General features: G+C 36.9%; 1 protein-coding gene and 1 long non-coding RNA gene across 4 annotated transcripts in view; one reads left to right on the top strand and one right to left on the bottom strand.

The window, feature by feature from the left end:
• Nucleotides 1-18130, top strand: part of AFF4 (ALF transcription elongation factor 4) — a 92393-nt gene that overhangs the window by 25875 nt on the left and 48388 nt on the right. Inside the window, exons 2-6 of one of the 3 annotated variants that reach the window (XM_077911643.1) lie at nt 5881-5972; nt 6442-6568; nt 9423-10217; nt 12375-12419; nt 15940-16026. In XM_077911643.1, the coding sequence (XP_077767769.1) occupies nt 6446-6568; nt 9423-10217; nt 12375-12419; nt 15940-16026 (1050 nt within the window). In that variant the 5' untranslated portion in view covers nt 5881-5972; nt 6442-6445. The remainder of the gene's footprint in view (nt 1-5880; nt 5973-6441; nt 6569-9422; nt 10218-12374; nt 12420-15939; nt 16027-18130) is intronic. The other 2 variants (XM_077911644.1, XM_077911645.1) reach the window with 2 other exon arrangements.
• Nucleotides 1-18130, bottom strand: part of LOC144322091 (uncharacterized) — a 55021-nt gene that overhangs the window by 14645 nt on the left and 22246 nt on the right. The window lies entirely within an intron of this gene.

The following is an 18130-nucleotide window of genomic DNA, read 5'->3' as shown; positions in this document are numbered from 1 at the left end:
GGAAGAATATTTTTCATTCACATTTACAGAACCAAAACATTTATTGAGGACCAAGAAAGAAGATATAGCTAAGTAGGGAGACATGCTATATCTTGTGTATGAAAACTGTATATTCAATTTTCTGGTGTTTAGCTTGTCAGAGTATTCATTGTCACATTTTGATGTTAGTTGAGTTAGTTGTATCTAATTCTTATCTATGTGTTCAGCACCTAACAATTCTACTTATGAAGTTGGGCAGCCCAGGTGGCTCAGTGGTTTAGTGCTGCCTTCAGCCCAGGTCGTGACTCCGGAGACCTGGGATTGAGTTCGACATCGGGCTCCCTGTGAGGAACCTGATCACTCCCTCTGCTTGTGTCTCTGCCTGTCTTTCTCTTTGTGTACACGTTCTCATGAATAAATAAATAAAGTATTTTTAAAAAATAATGAAGGATCAGTCATATTATATATATTGTGTTATATCTACTTATTGTCACATAACAGCAATTATGGAAATCCCTTCAAGTTCATGGGCAGAGGTCTACTTCTTTTGTTTTAATAAACTGGCTTAACTGTTAACTATTTTTCTGTTCTTGGTCATGTAGTTATTTTTAGTTGTTTTGCCACTAACAACAGTGCTTCAGTAAATATTTTTATAGCTTATGGCAATATAAGCCATAGCCTTTGGGATATAGCCCTGCAAGTGAGGCTCCTGGATTGAAGGGTTTGTGTATTTTTTCTGAGTTTGAAACATTGCTTCACCGTTTTAATGACTCATTTTAGGAAAAATACTTGGCTTTTACTGTTGTTATTAAATAGAACATTTTATTTTATTTTTTTTCAAATTATTTTTATTTACTTTTTGAAAGTAATCTCTATACCCAGTATGGGGCTCCAGCTCATGATCCCAATGGGCTCAATAGTTGCATGCTCCACTGACTGAGCCAGCCAGGTACCCCTAGAACATTTTAAATAAAACATTTTTTTCTCGGGGATCCCTGGGTAGCTCAGCGGTTTAGCGCCTGCCTTTGGCCCAGGGTGCGATCCTGGAGTCCTGGGATCAAGTCCCACGTCGGGCTCTGGGCATGGATCCTGCTTCTCCCTCCTCCTGTGTCTCTGCCCCCCCCCCCCCCCCCCCGTCTATCATGAATAAATAAATAAATCTTAAAAAAAAAACATTATTTTCTCATTGAATTTGATTTGTGAACTATTAAAATCCCATATATCTTTGAGTTTATTTCTGGTTTCGGTTTTGGAGATAATTTCGTTCATTTCTGTGCACTACCATGCTATTTTGATAATGATGATTTTATAGTAAATTTTAATATCTACTGTGACAAATTCTTGTTTTCTCTCTGGTACTAAGTATATGATCAATACTTCTTGCATGTTTATTAAGTTAATAAGTAAACTTAATAAACATAATAAATATTAAATATTCAGTCTTGGCCTTAGATAAATTTGACAAGCCTATTTACTTTAGGGAAACTGAAGCATGGCATGTTGATGGTTTGCCCTACTAGCCAAGAATGATATTACACTTTCTTAAATGTAATAAACAGTGATGTAGAGGAGGAGTTTAGAATTGAATGATCAGTTTGAACATGGTAGGCATGAAAGAAAACTTGAAGCCCTAGAGAAGAGATAGTTTGATTGTAAATCCCAAGGCTGAAAACTGCTGGAGAGTACCCATAGTGCTCTACTATATAAATTTTTATCACTCTTTTCCTTCTTTTATTTTAAAAAATTTCAAACCCATAATATGGTATATGTCCGTATTCCCTTCCATCTGGTTATACCAGTTGTCAGTATTTTTACTGCAATTGCTGCTGCTCTACTGTTTGCTTCCTGTCTTTTGTCCCTCCTTCCTGTTCTCTCTCCTTCCTCTGCCCCCGAGTGTGTGTGTGTGTACACACACACACATTCTGTTTCTTTTTCTATCGCTCACTCACTGTCTACACATACTAGATCTATATTCAGATGGCTACCGAACCATTTGAGAGTTGCAGACATGATGATATTTCACCTGTGTATGTTTTGTACATTGTAAGACCCCAGAACATTCTCCTACATAAGCAGTTATAATTATTATAGTTCAAAAACTAAACATTGATATAGTTATCTGAAATACTGTTCATATTCTGATGTCCCCAAGTTTCCCTATAATGCCCTTCACAACCATTTTTTTCCTCTCCAGATCTAGTATGTGAATCATACATTATTGCCCTTACTCGTCGTTTTTCCTTGCATGTAGAAGAATATAGAAGTAATCCCCAGCCTCTTTTGTTCGTTTTCATGATACTGGCTTTTTTTTTTTTTTTTTTTATACTGGCATTTTTGAAGAGTCCAGGCCAGTTTTGCAGACTTAAGGTTTGTCTGCTTATTCCTGATTGGATTCAGATTAAATTTTTAGCAGGAAGAATACCTAGGTGGTGATACGTCTGATCAGTTGATTTGAGGATATTGTTTATTATACTTCTCTGTTTTAAAGATTTTTTTTCTAACAGTTTGTGGGGTGATACTGAAGATTCCATTCCCCCCAACTTTTTTCCCAATACTTCTAGCTTTGGTTTATTTTTTTTTTTATTTTTTTTTTTCATTGATGATTCTTAGTGGTCACAAAGTGATTTTCTAATTCTTCTATTTCTTCTGCATTTATTAGTTGACATTCTTCTACAAAGAAGGCCTTTTGCTCCCTGCTTTATCTCTCTTCATTTTATTTTTACTGTGGACTCAAATATTTGTGTGTATTTGTGTGTGTGTGTGTGTGTATTAACTAGGCTCCACACTTGCATGGGATTTGAACTCAACCCCAAGAGCAAGAGTAGCCACACTCTACTGACTGAGCTAGCTAGGAACCCCTCGGGGAGCCTTTTTTTACTCATTTGGTTATATTCCATTCTTGTCTTTATTTTGATGCGTGTGTTTCTAAATCTGACCAGTGAGAGCACCTTCAGGCTGGTTCCTGTGCCCTTTTGCTATCTCCATCTGTTTTTATACATTTTCTTGCTGTTAAAACAAGATGTTTTAAGGTCTTTTTGTACTTCCTCTACTGCAGTCTTCGAATGAACTATTTGTCCAAGAAGTTTATTTCACTTTAGTAGGAAATGATAATAGAAATCAGAATTTGCATGCTTAGGGTGCTTCTTTTTTCTGGTATGTCGCTGCTCCTAGAATTTCAGTATACAGAGATGGAGATTGTGTCTGTCTTTCTGGAAGTAGATAGATCGATAGATATATTTTTAAAAATATAAGCATGTGTTCATAGTGCTACTTCTGGTTCCCAATGCCCAAAAGTTCTTTTCTCTTTATTCTTTTGTATATTTGTACCCCTCTTCTCTCACAGTAACATGCCTGGATCCCCAAAAATTTCAGTATATTTACTCATTTGCTTCCTCTTGTAGCAATGCAATTGCTACACCATAGAATATTATTTGTAATAAATGTATCAGCTTAAGTACTTCATGGGTACTTAAAACCGTTTACCTTAAGTAATTAAAAAAATTTAGATGGAGAACTCTCTTTTCTATTTGCTAATATTCTTTTAAAAATTATTTTGTCTGGTGGTCCCACAGATTTTGTTTTGATGAGGCAGTTAGCTAATTTTAATGGAATCCTTTTTCAGTGTAGTAGTTGCAAATGTCCTGAGGTGTACATGCTGTAAAACAGGTTTGTCCATACAACACAGGTGTACTTCAAATTGACTCATTTAAATTTTAATTTTAGGGGAACTCAGGTTTGATCACTTGATTACTGGAATTATTACTTTGTGTGAAACTTTATCCTAGGCAGAAATACTCATGTTTAAAGACACAAGAGAAAAATGCGGATCTGATAAATTAGATGTGAAAATAAGGCACATCAGAAAGAAATTAGAGAACAAGAGCTATACCTAGGATATTAGTTATTATAAACAGTCATTTAATTTTGTTTTGCTTCTTGGCAGTCTTTTTAGAATGAAATATTCAGTCAGATGACTTACATTGCTTAAGAAAAGAAAACACTATGAATTGTAGGAGGAATTTTATTGTGGGAATCATATCTGTTCCTACAATAAATGTACAAGTGTTCTTGCATGAGTATTTTAGTGGTTTAATTAAATTATAGGCATTTCTTTTTCAGGAATTGAATTTAGGAAATACAAGGAAATTAATATTTAGCATACTCTTTAGACTCTTAGGATACGAATAACCTCATATGCAGTAGCACCATAGCTGTAGAGGTCTATCTGAAACCTGATTGTTAGTGATACACAGTTATTAGTTGGTTCAAGTGTATTATAATATATATGTTCTTTGGTTTTACTCTTTGAATACCAAAATGTAGATGTTTTCTAGTATTTATTAAAGAAAGAATCAGGGATGCCTGGGTGGCTCAGTTGGTTAAAGGTCATGATCCCTGGGTCCTGGGATTGAGCCCCCAGTCAGGTTCCCTGCTCAGCGGGACTCTGCTTCTCCCTCTTCCTCTTCTGCTCCCCCTACTTGTGCTCTCTCGCTCTCTGTCTTTCTGTCAAATAAATAAAATCTTAAGAAAGAATAAAATACTTTAAAAGATTTATTTTAGTGAGAGAGGAAGTGGGGTTGGGGATGGATGAGAGGGGCAAAGAGAGAATCCCAAGCAGATATGGGACCGATTTCACAACCCCAAGATCATGACCTGAGCTAGGATGCTCAACAGATTGAGCCTCCCAGGTACCCCAAAAGAATCAAATAATTTTAGTGATTCTGTATAGTGTTCTGTACCAGGGAGGCCAAAGAAAGCACATACTATTTCAGTACCTCAAAATAGCTTATATTCTTGTCTAAATTTATTTTAGAATACAGACAAATTGAAAAACCTGAATATACATTTAGAGTACTTAGAATATTTTTTAAATATTAGATTGCTTTAATAGATGTTTATTTTTTTATTTTTATTTTTTAAAGATTTTATTTATTCATGAGAGACACAGAGAGAGAGAGAGGCAGAGACACAGGCAGAGGGAGAAGCAGGCTCCATGCAGGGAGCCTGCGTGGGACTTGATCCCAGGTCTCCTGGATCACACCCTCAGCTGAAGGCAGCGCTAAACCGCTGAGCCACCAGGGCTGCCCAGATTTTTATTTTTGAATGTTTACTTGCACTGTTCTTACCATATAAAAATCTCTGAGTATATTGGTTTTACTGTCCATTCTCTTGTTTGTTTTAAAATTTTATTTATTTGAGAAAGAGAGAGAGAGTTCACAAACAGGGTGAAGGGGAGGGAGGAGGAGCAGAGGGAGAGAGAGAAGCAGACTCCCCACTGAGCTGGGAGCCCAACGTTGGCCTCAATCCCAGTACCCCGAGATCAACACCTGAACTGAAGGCAGATGCTCACCTGACTGCACCACCCAGGCACCCCTGCTGTCCGATTCTGATTGTACAATTACAGTTTCTTTCCAATCTTGATTTACATTAATTTTCTGGATAGATTTGATTCATGAATCCTAAGGCTAGAAATGCTCTACAAGTATAACCTGGTTTTTCCCCTTTGGTCTCCAGCAGGAGTTTCCCCTATGCCCCCCTTTAAACAAAACCAAGACAGATGATTTACTCTATTTCCAAGGAAGAATGTTGCAGAGTCCCTGGTAATCCCTCATCCCAGGGTTTGACAACTTTTTTATTATCTAACCATAAGTCCCTGCTACTATAAATAAACTATCTTCTTTGGTTTGTTCTTAGTACAAATACAACATGCTATAATGTTCATAGAAATGACACCCTCATTTTCCCCTCCACCCCAAAAGACTTTCTTTTTCAGTACAATTTTGACTACTATTACTAACCCAAGTTAATTTTAGATTCTATTACTGAAAGCCTCAGTTTTGCCATTTATTGAGGTATTAATTGAAATATTAATGTATTTAGAGCAGAAATGTCGTTTTTTAGGGAATCTAGAGCAACAGCAAAGCTGAGGTCAAACTGCCATAAGGATGGACACCAAGGAAGCTGTGTTTGGGACAAAAAGAAATCAAGATAAGGTAGATGCAAAGTAGAGAAAAAGCACTGGACCCCTGGGGGGGAGGGAGTGGTAGGCGGGAGTGGGTTTGTGTGCCTCTAATGGCAAAGAATAGTTAGATTTCTGAAGAGGAAGCCGTGAAAGGCTTATAGGAAATATTAAGGATTTGGGTTTAACTACATCTGTCTGAATGTATAAGTTTTAACTGACTTTTAGTTAGCTTGACTACTTTAGAAATTGCTAAGGTTAAGTGTTTCAATGGGGTGGATCCTAATACTCTGGGCTAGTGTTTCCTGTCTCTATAGTTGTGCAAGACACTATTGATATTAGTTGATAAAATAATTACCAATACCCAGCTTCAGCACTAGGCCTGTTACTACTTGGAAGTCGAAAGGGACTCTCGAATGAAACATTAAACTCACAAAATGAGTACAGAACATTTAATTTTTCCTATCCTTTTTGTGATACAAAAATTGTGTTTCTCTTCTTAGCAACATGAACCGTGAAGACCGAAATGTGCTGCGTATGAAAGAACGGGAAAGGCGGAATCAGGAAATTCAGCAGGGCGAAGACGCCTTCCCACCTAGCTCTCCTCTCTTTGCTGAGCCATACAAAGTTGTAAGTCGTCCTGTGAATAGTTTTTTTCCCTTAACAGTGTGACATTTTTGCTTTTTAAGTGTTTATACTTGATTTTTATAGTAGAAAAGAGTTACTATCATATATGCCATTTAACATTTTTCTTTTCCTCTAAGTAAGAATGTACTTTTGGGGGGTAAACTTGTCATTGAAGTATAACATACATACAGAAAGGTACACAAAACCAGTGTTTTAGCTGAAAGAATTTTCACAATATGAACAACCTTATATAATCAGTACCCAGATTAGGAAACTGAGTATTGTTAGCATACTGAAGTTGGCCTCAAACCCAAACCTCCACCCCTCCCCCTGCTGCTATCTAGTATTCTTGAAAATGTGGTCCAGATTAGCTCAGACAATAATCTCTGCATCCCAGGCATTTCACCTTTCTGAATTAAATTAAAATTTTGAAGATTGGTGTGTATCATCTGCTATTTCCTAGGTTCTTTTGCGTATAACATTAAAGACAAATATGTCAGATTCTTTTGTTTCTCACTTATTTCTTGCCATTTGCTTACTTAGGTTTTTTTTTTTTTTTTTTTAAAGATTTTATTTATTTATTCATAGAGACAGAGAGAGAGGCAGAGACACAGGCAGAGGGAGAAGCAGGCATCATACAGAGAGCCTGATGTGGCACTCAATCCAGGGTCTCCAGGATCACGCCCTGGGCTCCAGGCGGCGCTAAACCGCTGCACCACCAGGGCTGCCCCTGCTTACTTAGTTTATTAAGTATCAGCAACTGCTACTGTGTTTGAATAAATGTGTCTTCAGTATCAGTCTGGTTCCTTTTTCTGTTATATACTAAATTTATGGCTTTTTTTAATGTGCTTAATGAACCATATCCATTTTAGATTAAGAGCTTGTTGTCAGATGTTCAATGAAGTGAACCAGTTACTATTTTTATAACTTATCGTTGTACTTGATTTGAGATCACATAAAACACTGAATGGTATCATCACTTCTCATGACTCTAATGTGGCCACAAATGTCTCTAATATTTGATTTGGCTTTGGATTTCATTTGATCTACCTTTAACATTTTAAAAGCTTATACTGTGTATAATGATATTGCAGCAGTAATGACCATTTTTGGTTTACAGTGTGAGACTGAGAGTGTTAGACCTTATAACATTTGGTGTTTGTAGAAGCCATTTATGAGATCTATAAAAGCCATTTTTTTAGAGTTTTTAAGGATTTTCATTTAAAGGCAGTTACACTGACATCATTTATTTTTATTTTTATTTTTTTTTAATTTTTTTTTTAAATTTATTTATGATAGTCAGAGAGAGAGAGAGAGGCAGAGACATAGGCAGAGGGAGAAGCAGGCTCCATGCACTGGGAGCCCAACGTGGGATTTGATCCCGGGTCTCCAGGATCGTGCCCTGGGCCAAAGGCAGGCGCCAAACCGCTGTGCCACCCAGGGATCCCCAGTGACATCATTTATATGAGTGTAACATAAAACCTAGGGTTTGGGATTAGGAAGTAAAGGCAATTAAAAAAAAAAAATTACAAAACAGGAACTTGGTCCAGAATCTTTGAATCATACTACCATTTATTTTGTTATTACATTGTAATCAATTAGATTCCTGATCTTTTTTTTTTTTTTAAGATTTTATTTATTTATTCATGAGAGAGAGAGAGAATGAGAGAGAGACAGGTAGAGACACAGGCAGAGGGAGAAGCAGGCTCCAGGTAGGGTGCCTGATATGGGACTCTATCCCGGGTCTCCAGGATCACGCTCTGGGCTAAAGGCAGCGCTAAACCGATGAGACACCTGGGCTGCTCTTGATTCCTGATCTTGATGTTATCTACAAATTGCTATGTATTTTCCTCTCTTGTTTAATAGAGGTCAGACTGATTTTTCAAATAATCTAAAGTCATTATCAATTCATGCCAACCTCAAAATAAATTGTAGTTCTGTCTTAATTTCCTCTTTAATGCAATCAGTAAGCTTAGTGTCTTTCATGTTTATGAATGTGAAAGAGTTCTTAAGCTTGTAGATATTTTGGACTGTTTTTTATTATCCAAGACTGATTTTTAAAACTTCAAGTCTCTACCATTGACTTCAAAACTTGGAGTGTTTCTTGGTCAGAATTAATAGAGTTAATATTTGAAACTTTATCAATGGATTTTCCATCCTTTTTTTAAAAATTTTTATTTATTTATGATAGTCACACAGAGAGAGAGAGAGAGAGGCAGAGACATAGGCAGAGGGAGAAGCAGGCTCCATGCACCGGGAGCCCGACGTGGGATTCGATCCTGGGTCTCCAGGATCGTGCCCTGGGCCCAAAGGCAGGCGCTAAACCGCTGCGCCACCCAGGGATCCCGGATTTTCCATTCTTAATTTGTGATTGACTTTTATTAACGTAGTTGGTCATAGTAACAGAAGGAGTTAAAATTTCATTTCTCCTTTTAATTATATCATTGAACTCTAGGAATATAATGTTTTCCTAGATGGCCAGAATAATGAAGAGTTGGCTAATCTCACCTAGAACTTAACTACATAAGGGCATATTACTTCTCTGCTCTTCAAAAGATTTTTATTACTGTTCAGTATATTTATTGGTGAAATTTTTTCCCCTCTTGGAATCTTGTACATACTTCTCAGTGTCCTATAGAATATTTGTGTCTATGCATGAATGTTTTTCACTTTCACTGCATTTTTTTCACTATAAAAATTAGGTATTTGGAATTTGCTTTTGAGATGTTAACCTTAAGATAGAAGATGAGGCCTCCTGTTGAAAAGCCTCCTTGAATTTGAAGTTAGGAAAGTCTGTTTAGAAGCATTATTTCCATTTATGCTAATTATATTGTTTTACTTTACAATTTTTTTGTAGACTAGCAAAGAAGATAAGCTATCAAGTCGTATTCAGAGTATGCTTGGAAACTACGATGAAATGAAGGATTTCATAGGAGACAGATCTATACCAAAGCTTGTTGCAATTCCCAAGCCCACAGTACCACCAACAGCAGATGAAAAATCTAACCCAAATTTCTTTGAACAGAGACATGGGACCTCTCATCAGAGTAGCAAATGGACTCCAGTAGGACCTGCACCCAGTACTTCTCAGTCTCAGAAACGGTCTTCAGGCTTGCAGAGTGGACACAGTAGCCAGCGGACCAGTGCAGGTGGCAGTGGTGGCACTAATAGTAGTGGCCAGAGGCATGACCGTGACTCATACAGCAGTAGCGGAAGCAGTAGTCGGAAAAAAAGCCAGCATGGATCAGAACACTCCAAATCACGCTCTTCCAGCCCTGGAAAACCCCAGGCTGTTTCTTCATTGAGCTCTAGTCATTCCAGGTCTCATGGGAATGATCACCATAGCAAGGAACATCAGCGTTCGAAATCACCTCGGGACCCTGATGCAAACTGGGATTCTCCTTCCCGTGTACCTTTTTCAAGTGGGCAGCACTCAAATCAGTCTTTCCCACCTTCATTGATGTCAAAGTCCAGTTCAATGTTACAGAAACCCACTGCCTATGTGCGGCCCATGGATGGACAGGAGTCCATGGAACCAAAGCTGTCCTCTGAGCCCTACAGCAGCCAATCCCATGGCAACAGCATGACTGAACTGAAGCCCAGTAGCAAAGCACATCTCACCAAGCTGAAAATACCTTCCCAACCTTTGGACGTAAGTCTCACATTTAGAATTTTTTGTTTGCTTTTTTAATTTATACATTTGTTTTAGAGAAGGAGAGAGGGAGAGAGAGAAGGAAAGAGAACCTCCAGCAGACTCCCATCACCTCGAGATCTGGACCTGAGCTAAAATCAAGAGTTGAACGCTTGATCAACTGTGCCACCCAGGTGCCCCTGGAGCCTTTAATATTATGACTCTGTGAAGCAGTTGACTATGAAATTATATTTGAACTTGAACTGTGTCTCTGTTTAAATAATAAGATATATATAAGTTTAAAAAAAAGACTTGTGGATTGACTCCCAAGTGGATCGGTAGACCAGTTAGCTTCCCCTATTGGACAATAGAAGAAATGTCACTCACTGTTTTGAAATATTCACATGATAATCAGTTATCGAATAAAAGTATTATCTTTGAAATCAAAACTTTATTTTATTTTTTTTTAAAGATTTTATTTATTCATAGAGAGGCAGAGACACAGGCAGAAGGAGAAGCAGGCTCCATGCAGAGAGCCTGACGTGGGACTTGATCCAGGGTCTCCAGGATCACGCCCTGGGCTGCAGGCGGCGCTAAACCGCTGCGCCACCGGGGCTGCCCTGAAATCAATACTTTAAATTTCCTCCTTTTGATTATACAAAAGAATACATCTTGACTTCTTTTTTTTTTTTTTTTTTAAAGATTTATTTATTTATTCATTCAGAGAGAGCTAGAGAGAGGCAGAGACACAGGCAGAGAGAGAAGCAGGCTCCATGCAGGAAGCCCGATGCGGGACTCGATCCCTGGTCTCCAGGATCACACCCTGGGCTGCAGGCGGCGCTAAACCACTGCGCCACCAGGCTGCCCCATCTTGACTTCTTTTGTTTAAAAAAGTTATCTTCTGTATTCTCATTGGGATAATTATGAGCGTGATGTGGGCCGTGGATCATTGTAGGGAATATTGGGATTTTGGGAGGGGGCATCCATCAAGATGGTAATATTGATAATTTTCAATGCCATGATCTTTTTCTCTGGTTACACTTAAGGGTTTGAGACAGCTGCTCTAGATTCATAGTGGTGGTTTGAAATTTACAGTATTTATAACTGCATACCAAAGCATCAGAATAACCAAAGAAATTGAGGATTGACTGTGAAATAGTTGAAGTTTTATCTTTTAATGTAAGTCTTAAAAGTGGTGTCTATAACTGATAATCATAGTTCATAGCTTTTTTTATTTTATTTTATTGACTTATTTGACAGAGAGAGAGTGCACACACAAGCAGGGGGAACAGCAGGTAGATGGAGAGAGAGAAATAGGCTCCCCACAAAGCAAGGAGCCCGATGTAGGGCTCAATCCCAGAACTCTGGGATCATGACCTAAGTGGAAGGCAGGCACTCAACCAACTGAGCCACCCAGGTGCCCCAGTTCATAGCTTTTAAAACAGTGGCAGAAGGGATCAAGGATAGGTAAAATGCTATTTTGAGAACATTTAAACATTTTTCTAGTGGCCTTGAGAAACTCATGTTCATGGCAGTTGTCATCTAATTATTTCTCTCAAGAAAACAGTGAAGTGTAGTTATTTGTACTTTTTTCAAACAGTGTGATTGTTGGAGGTAGACTTATGTTCAAACTCTAGCTCTTTAATTCCTGATTGTGCTTTAGAATAAACAACTTTTCTGTGATTTTAGAAAAGTAGTGTAAAATGTCCATCATGTTCCAGACAAGTGTTCTTTCAATAATAATGGTTTTATTCTGTTTGTTAGTTTATGTGAAATGATGTATTTCAGTATCATGGTATATTTTGTACATAAACTCGAATTTTTGACAAATTGCTCACCTGCAAAATGACATTTAAAAATTTATTTCTAATCTAAATATAAGAAAGATAAAATTTTAAAAAAAAGGAAAGATAAAATTTTTCAAAAATTTTGGAAAATACGAAGTTCTTCAAATCCTGTATATTTGTTGATTAAATCTTTTTAGAGCTTGAAAAATTTGCATTTAAAGAAATTTGTTGAAAGATTCTAATTAGTGTTGTGATTTAGAGTTGTGGGATCATAAATATGTCTTTAAATTTAATTCGTTTTCTAACAATGTTGCTGAAATTGTGCAAGAAATGATAAAAATCTAAATAATAAATGACTCTAAGTCTAACGTGTATTTCTTTTCCTTTTAAGGCATCTGCTTCTGGTGATGTAAGCTGTGTGGATGAAATTCTTAAAGTAAGTTGTTGTTTTAATACTTTAGGTCTTTTTTGTTTATGATACTCTACTATATTCTTGTCCTCTTTTCCCTGATATTTCACAAAGGTTCTAGGGCAGCAGATTGCTTACATGTGAAACCATATTACATCTATGAAAAATAATGCTGCTGTGCTTACTTTCATACTTAGTTTCTGAGTCATTTGGTTTATGTACTCTCTGCCCTCAAAGAACTGGTTTTGTTTGTTTTTCATTTTTAAGTGAAACAAGTTCCAGTCATAATAGTTTGCCTTGAAAAGAGAAAGAAACCAAATACAACAATACTTTCTAAGGCTTATCAGTAAATTACCAGTCCAATTATTTCACTGAAAATAGCTTGCTTTGTAATTCATCTGTACACACTGGTCAACTCCTACAATGAAAGACCTCCTCTGAATACTGCTCATTTTGAGTGTTGGATGGAATATTTTTAAAATTGATACATGACCGAAATGTGCATTCCTCTTTTGGGAGAAGAAAAAGTTGTCTGTTGGAAAAAGAGAAAAGTCCAGTGGGTTAATCAGTGGCAGTGACTGCTTTTGGCTCAGCAGTGAAAAACTGTCAGTCATACATTACTTGTGTTTTTACATAAGCTCCTGAGTTTTTTGTGTGTATATCTGCATTTCACTGTGGATACTTATGAAAGACTACTTTTGTTGCTACTTATGCACTTTATTCCCTCCTTCCTTTCTTCAGCCCAGCACAGTCTCATTTACCTCTGTCATTCTGCTGAAGCTGTTTCTGTAAGGTCCTGATCTTCCCCTTCAGTGGTGGCTTATTTGAGTTCTTTGCTCTTTCTGCTATTTCATCGAATTTTTAGTTTTTCCTTCTGGAAACCTCATTCTTCCTTCGTTGCTTGTTGTTATGCTTTATTTATTGTTTTTATTTCCATCTACCTTTCTTGTCTCTCATTCTCTGCCTTTTGGGAACCTTTGTGTCTTCTTTTACCTTTTAAATATGGTTCTTTTCTCTCAGTTTCTTTCTGCTCTGTCTTGATTTTCCTCCATTGTTAACGGCTTCACCTGTTAGGTAACTGTTTGGTCTTTCTCTCCTTCCTGGCCTCCTCTGAGTTCTAGTTTATGTCTCTTCTTTGCTTCGTAGTTGTGTGTCCTTTGCATTTCTCCTTGCTTCTTTGGACTCAGTGTATCTAAAGGCAGATTTCTCAGACTTCCTTCTCTTAGTAGTGCCTCCTGTGCTTATAACTGCATGTACACTTCGAATATTCCTTAAAAATACCATTCCTTTATTTCCATTTTTGTCACCTTGAGCTTTAAGAACTGTAATGTATAGTCCTCGCTTTGCTCATCTGTCTTCTGCATTGCTACCAGATTCTCCCTTTAATCCATTATGTTCCTAAGTTAATCTCCACCTTAGAAATTTCAGTGATTCTGTAAGCCTCATAGAACATTGTAGACCTTTCACAGATTGATTCCAGCCTCTCTTGCTGTTGATTCACCACTTCTGTCAAATTGTCACACACTTTCTTTCCCTTTTACCTTTTTAAAGTAAATTTAAGTGAAATAGGTTTCTCCTTTGTCTTCATATACAGATTCTGTTTTTTCTTAGAATTCCAGTGAAATCCTTCTTTCCCCTGTGTCAGACCATCAGATCACAATAGTAACTCTTTCTTTTGAATCTCATACAGCATGCATTTCTCAGTTGCCACGTATATAAAAAGTGTAACGGACTGTTTATCATTTCTCTCTGAAACCTCAGGAACGCATAGCATTGTAATACCTGGAAGAATCTTTTTCTTGCATTTAATTATCTCTTTGATGATACTGACCATTTATTCTACATTTTATTTATGCAGGGCTTGGCACATGGCCTTGGATGTAGTAGGTCATTTAATTTAATTTAATGGAGTTAAGTATATTTTCCTTTGAAAGTACTTTGGTATTTGAGGTGTAAAATGCCATCACTGAAAACCTGGAGTGTTTGAGTTTGTTTCCTTTCCCTGTATGCAGTACATAAGGAACTGCAGGCCCAAATTACTTTCATGTTTTCTTGATGTTTATAATCAATACTGTTTCTAGGAACTCCATAATGAACTTAAAGAAAAAACTTTTAATCTAAAAATGACATATGTTTATTGTAAGAACAAAAAAGGTTAATTTGCAGCTTTCTAATAAGGAAGCACCTGCCATGTATCAAGCTCTTTGGATACAGTACTGATAATGATAGTGTTGCACCTTTGAGCTGACGTTCTTGCTGCATATTGGAAATAATTATGCAATATTTCAGAAAATGAAATGCTATTAAAAAAATAAAGCATTGTAAGAAGAGAAAGAGCAATTACTGTTTTATGAGATTCCAGTAGTAGAGATTGTATCAAGTGCCCATGTCTCTTTCCCCTTCTGTTGTTCTGTTGCCCAAAGGTAACCAGAGATTTTTTTCATATATATTTTTTCATATTTAAACATTTACTAGGACATGGACTATCAATTAATAGTATTTTGAGGACATCGTTTCACATCAGTAGTTAAGTCCCTTATTTTACTATCTGCTTGGTGTTCCATTGTATGGCTTTCTGGTAATTTATTTAATCTGTGCTATGGATATTTAGGTTGTTTCCATTTTTTAAGTGTAGGCCCCTTGAACATGTATCTTTACATAACTGGGTGGGTATAACCACAGGGTAAATTCCTAAAGTTAAACAACCTTTAATTTATTGTATTTTCTTAGTCTTCCTAATGGCTCACTTTGAACCACATGACAGAAATAAAACCCTCCCTCCTTATTCTAGATCTGATGTTTCTCTTTGCTCCTCTAACATATATATTGTGATCTTATCCAGATCTCCACTTGAACATAGTTGGCATGTGATTAAACAAAGTGTTGAATGAAATCATACTTAAGACCTTGCTTGTCTGTCTTCCTTCTCATGTGTTTTTGATCTCTCTCTTCTGGTTTCCTCCACCTGACCAAAACTTGCGAATGGGCTCTGCAGCCAGACTTCCTAGGATGAAATTTTGTGTCCATTTGTGTCCACAAATATGTGATCTTTAATAAATAACTTCTGTGCTTCAATTTCATCACACATAGAGTTAGGATAATGATGGTCTCTACCTCCTAATATCATTGTGGGAGCTAAATGAGTAACAGACATGCAAAACGGTATCTGGCCCATTAAAGGTCCACAAAAAATGTTAGCTCCTTTTCTTATCACTATCCCCTCCTCCTGTTCTCACAGCACGCTCTTCCTCAGTAGCATTATACTGTGCACCTTGTATTTGATTACAGGCTGATTTCTGTGACAATTCACAGGTTTCATCATCTTAACTCTAAGCTTGAAGCCAGGGAGGGTATATTATTTATCTGACTACTTCCTACCCCATAGTACCTTGCACACAATTGTGCTTAATTAATATTTATTGATTAAATATGTATACTTTTGGAGGAGCTATCATGAAACCAGCATTTATAATACAAATCTGGTTTTTAGCTATGTAATTTTTATCCTTGAACTGGTTGAAAACAAACTGTAATAATTACGTTTCAGGAGATGACGCATTCATGGCCTCCCCCTCTAACGGCTATTCATACACCATGCAAAACAGAACCTTCCAAATTTCCTTTTCCAACTAAGGTAAGTAAATAACATGTGTCTTTGGTACTGTTAGAAAACTCTAAATGGCTTGACTGAAATCATATAAATTCAAAATTGTCTTGCCATTTCCATTCTAGTGGGAGACAGACAATAAGTGAATAAATACATAAGTTCAAATAGTGGTAATTGCTGTGAAGAAAATAAAACAAGATAATGGAATCAAGAGTGACTTGGATTAAGAGGTTCTTGAAAAAGCTTTGAAGGCAATTGGGAAGAGAATTAAAAGGCATCGGGGTTTATTGCAACCTGTTACAATGTTCTAGGCTGCAGGTGGTAAGGGCTTCTCAAACTTTTGTCTGAGGACCCCTTTTCCATTGGACGTAACAACCATACTAATGTGCTGTGGAAAGAGGTTCCACAAACAACAATTCCAAGTGTGACTGCAATTAGAAGATGTGTTTTTCTTTAACATTAATTTATATTTACACGGATCATGCAAGAATATATTCTCCTTGTGGGAGTTTGACCAGAACTCCTAATAATAGCCTTCCCCAGTGTTGCCTCCTCCATCTTACCAGAGCAACTTCCACGCATACCTTTGCAAGTCTTTTCACATGGATTTGCAGACATACGCATGTGATCATTGTATGTAAGCACTCTCTCATTGACTTTGTTTCTGCCCAGATCTTTTGTTCTGGTTTTTTAATCAGCAACAGGTCTTAGAGACCATTCCATGTTATGGTGTCTTTATTATAAAAAGATCTTAGATTACATATAGAGGTATTTCACTTCTTTATTTACATCCATAGTATAAGTGTATCTTAGTTCTATTATTTTCCTTTGGTATTTAGGTTGTCAAGTTTCATTTCTGTAAACATTGCTTTTGTGGGTATCTTTTTGATGCCTTCTTGTGTGCATATGAGTTTCTTTTGGGTAAAGTAAGAAGTAGAATTGTTGAGTATTGAGACTATATACTTAATATATATTCTCAAATTTCCTCTGTATCAGTTGTACCAGTCACCACTCCCCATTTGTATTCCCTCTTATTCCTCACATGCACACCACCGTTTATTACTCTAAGCACTAATCTTTTGAGTGCAGAATGGCATTTCATTTCCTAGATTGCTAGCAAGGTTCATCATCTTTACACATTTGTCATCTGTGTGAGTAAATTTACCTGTTTCTTCAGCCTTGGGATTGCATCCTTCACCTAAAGAGTTTCCGGAGGATTTGTTTTTGTGTTTGAATTGTGGATTCTAATATTTTCTTCTGTGTGCTGCTACAAATACATCTCCCAAATTAGAGGCCTTTTAAGTATTATGGTCTGGAAGGTTTTAATTTTGATAAATAAGTAGATCATTCTCTTCTGTGAAGCTTTTACTTTTTTTTTTTTTAATTTTTATTTATTTATGATAGTCACAGAGCGAGAGAGAGAGAGAGAGAGAGAGGCAGAGACACAGGCAGAGGGAGAAGCAGGCTCCATGCACCGGGGCCCGACGTGGGATTCGATCCTGGGTCTCCAGGATCGCGCCCTGGGCCAAAGGCAGGCGCCAAACCGCTGCGCCACCCAGGGATCCCTGTGAAGCTTTTACTTTTTATAATGTCTTGTTAAAGAAGGTTTTTCCTTCCCCAGGATCATAAGCATACCCTTTTATTTTTTATTTTAATGTAATTGTAATTTTGTTTTCTATGTTTATCTTTAGCCCAATTTATTTTTGTGTATAATGTAAGGGAGACATGTAACTTTCTGCCTCTATGTGTGCCATCACATTCTTTTACTTTTTAAATCAACCTTATGGGTGCCTAAAAAATGCACATGTATTTAATGTACAGGTGTGTAAGTATATGCACCTGTGTAACCACCATCCTAATCAAGAATTAGAATATTTCCATCACTGCCAAAAGTCCCCTCATGTTTCTTTGCATTCTACCTCTCACCCCCATCATTGGCCCCTCAGTTACTGACCTGTTTTATGTCTAGAGAAGTTGTACTTTTTCTAGAATTTCATATAAATGGAATCCATACCATATGTACTCCTATTGTATATATGTTTTCATTCTTTTGCTCAGCATATACTTTTGGAATTCTTCCATGATTATGAATGTATCAGTAATTTGTTCGTTTTTACTCTTGAGTTTTCTT

The sequence above is a fragment of the Canis aureus genome, chromosome 10 (genome assembly GCF_053574225.1).
Source record: "Canis aureus isolate CA01 chromosome 10, VMU_Caureus_v.1.0, whole genome shotgun sequence".
In the NCBI taxonomy this organism is placed as follows: Eukaryota; Metazoa; Chordata; class Mammalia; order Carnivora; family Canidae; genus Canis; species Canis aureus.
The sequence above is the reverse complement of the archived record's forward strand: the minus strand, read 5'-3'. Positions and strand labels throughout refer to the sequence as shown.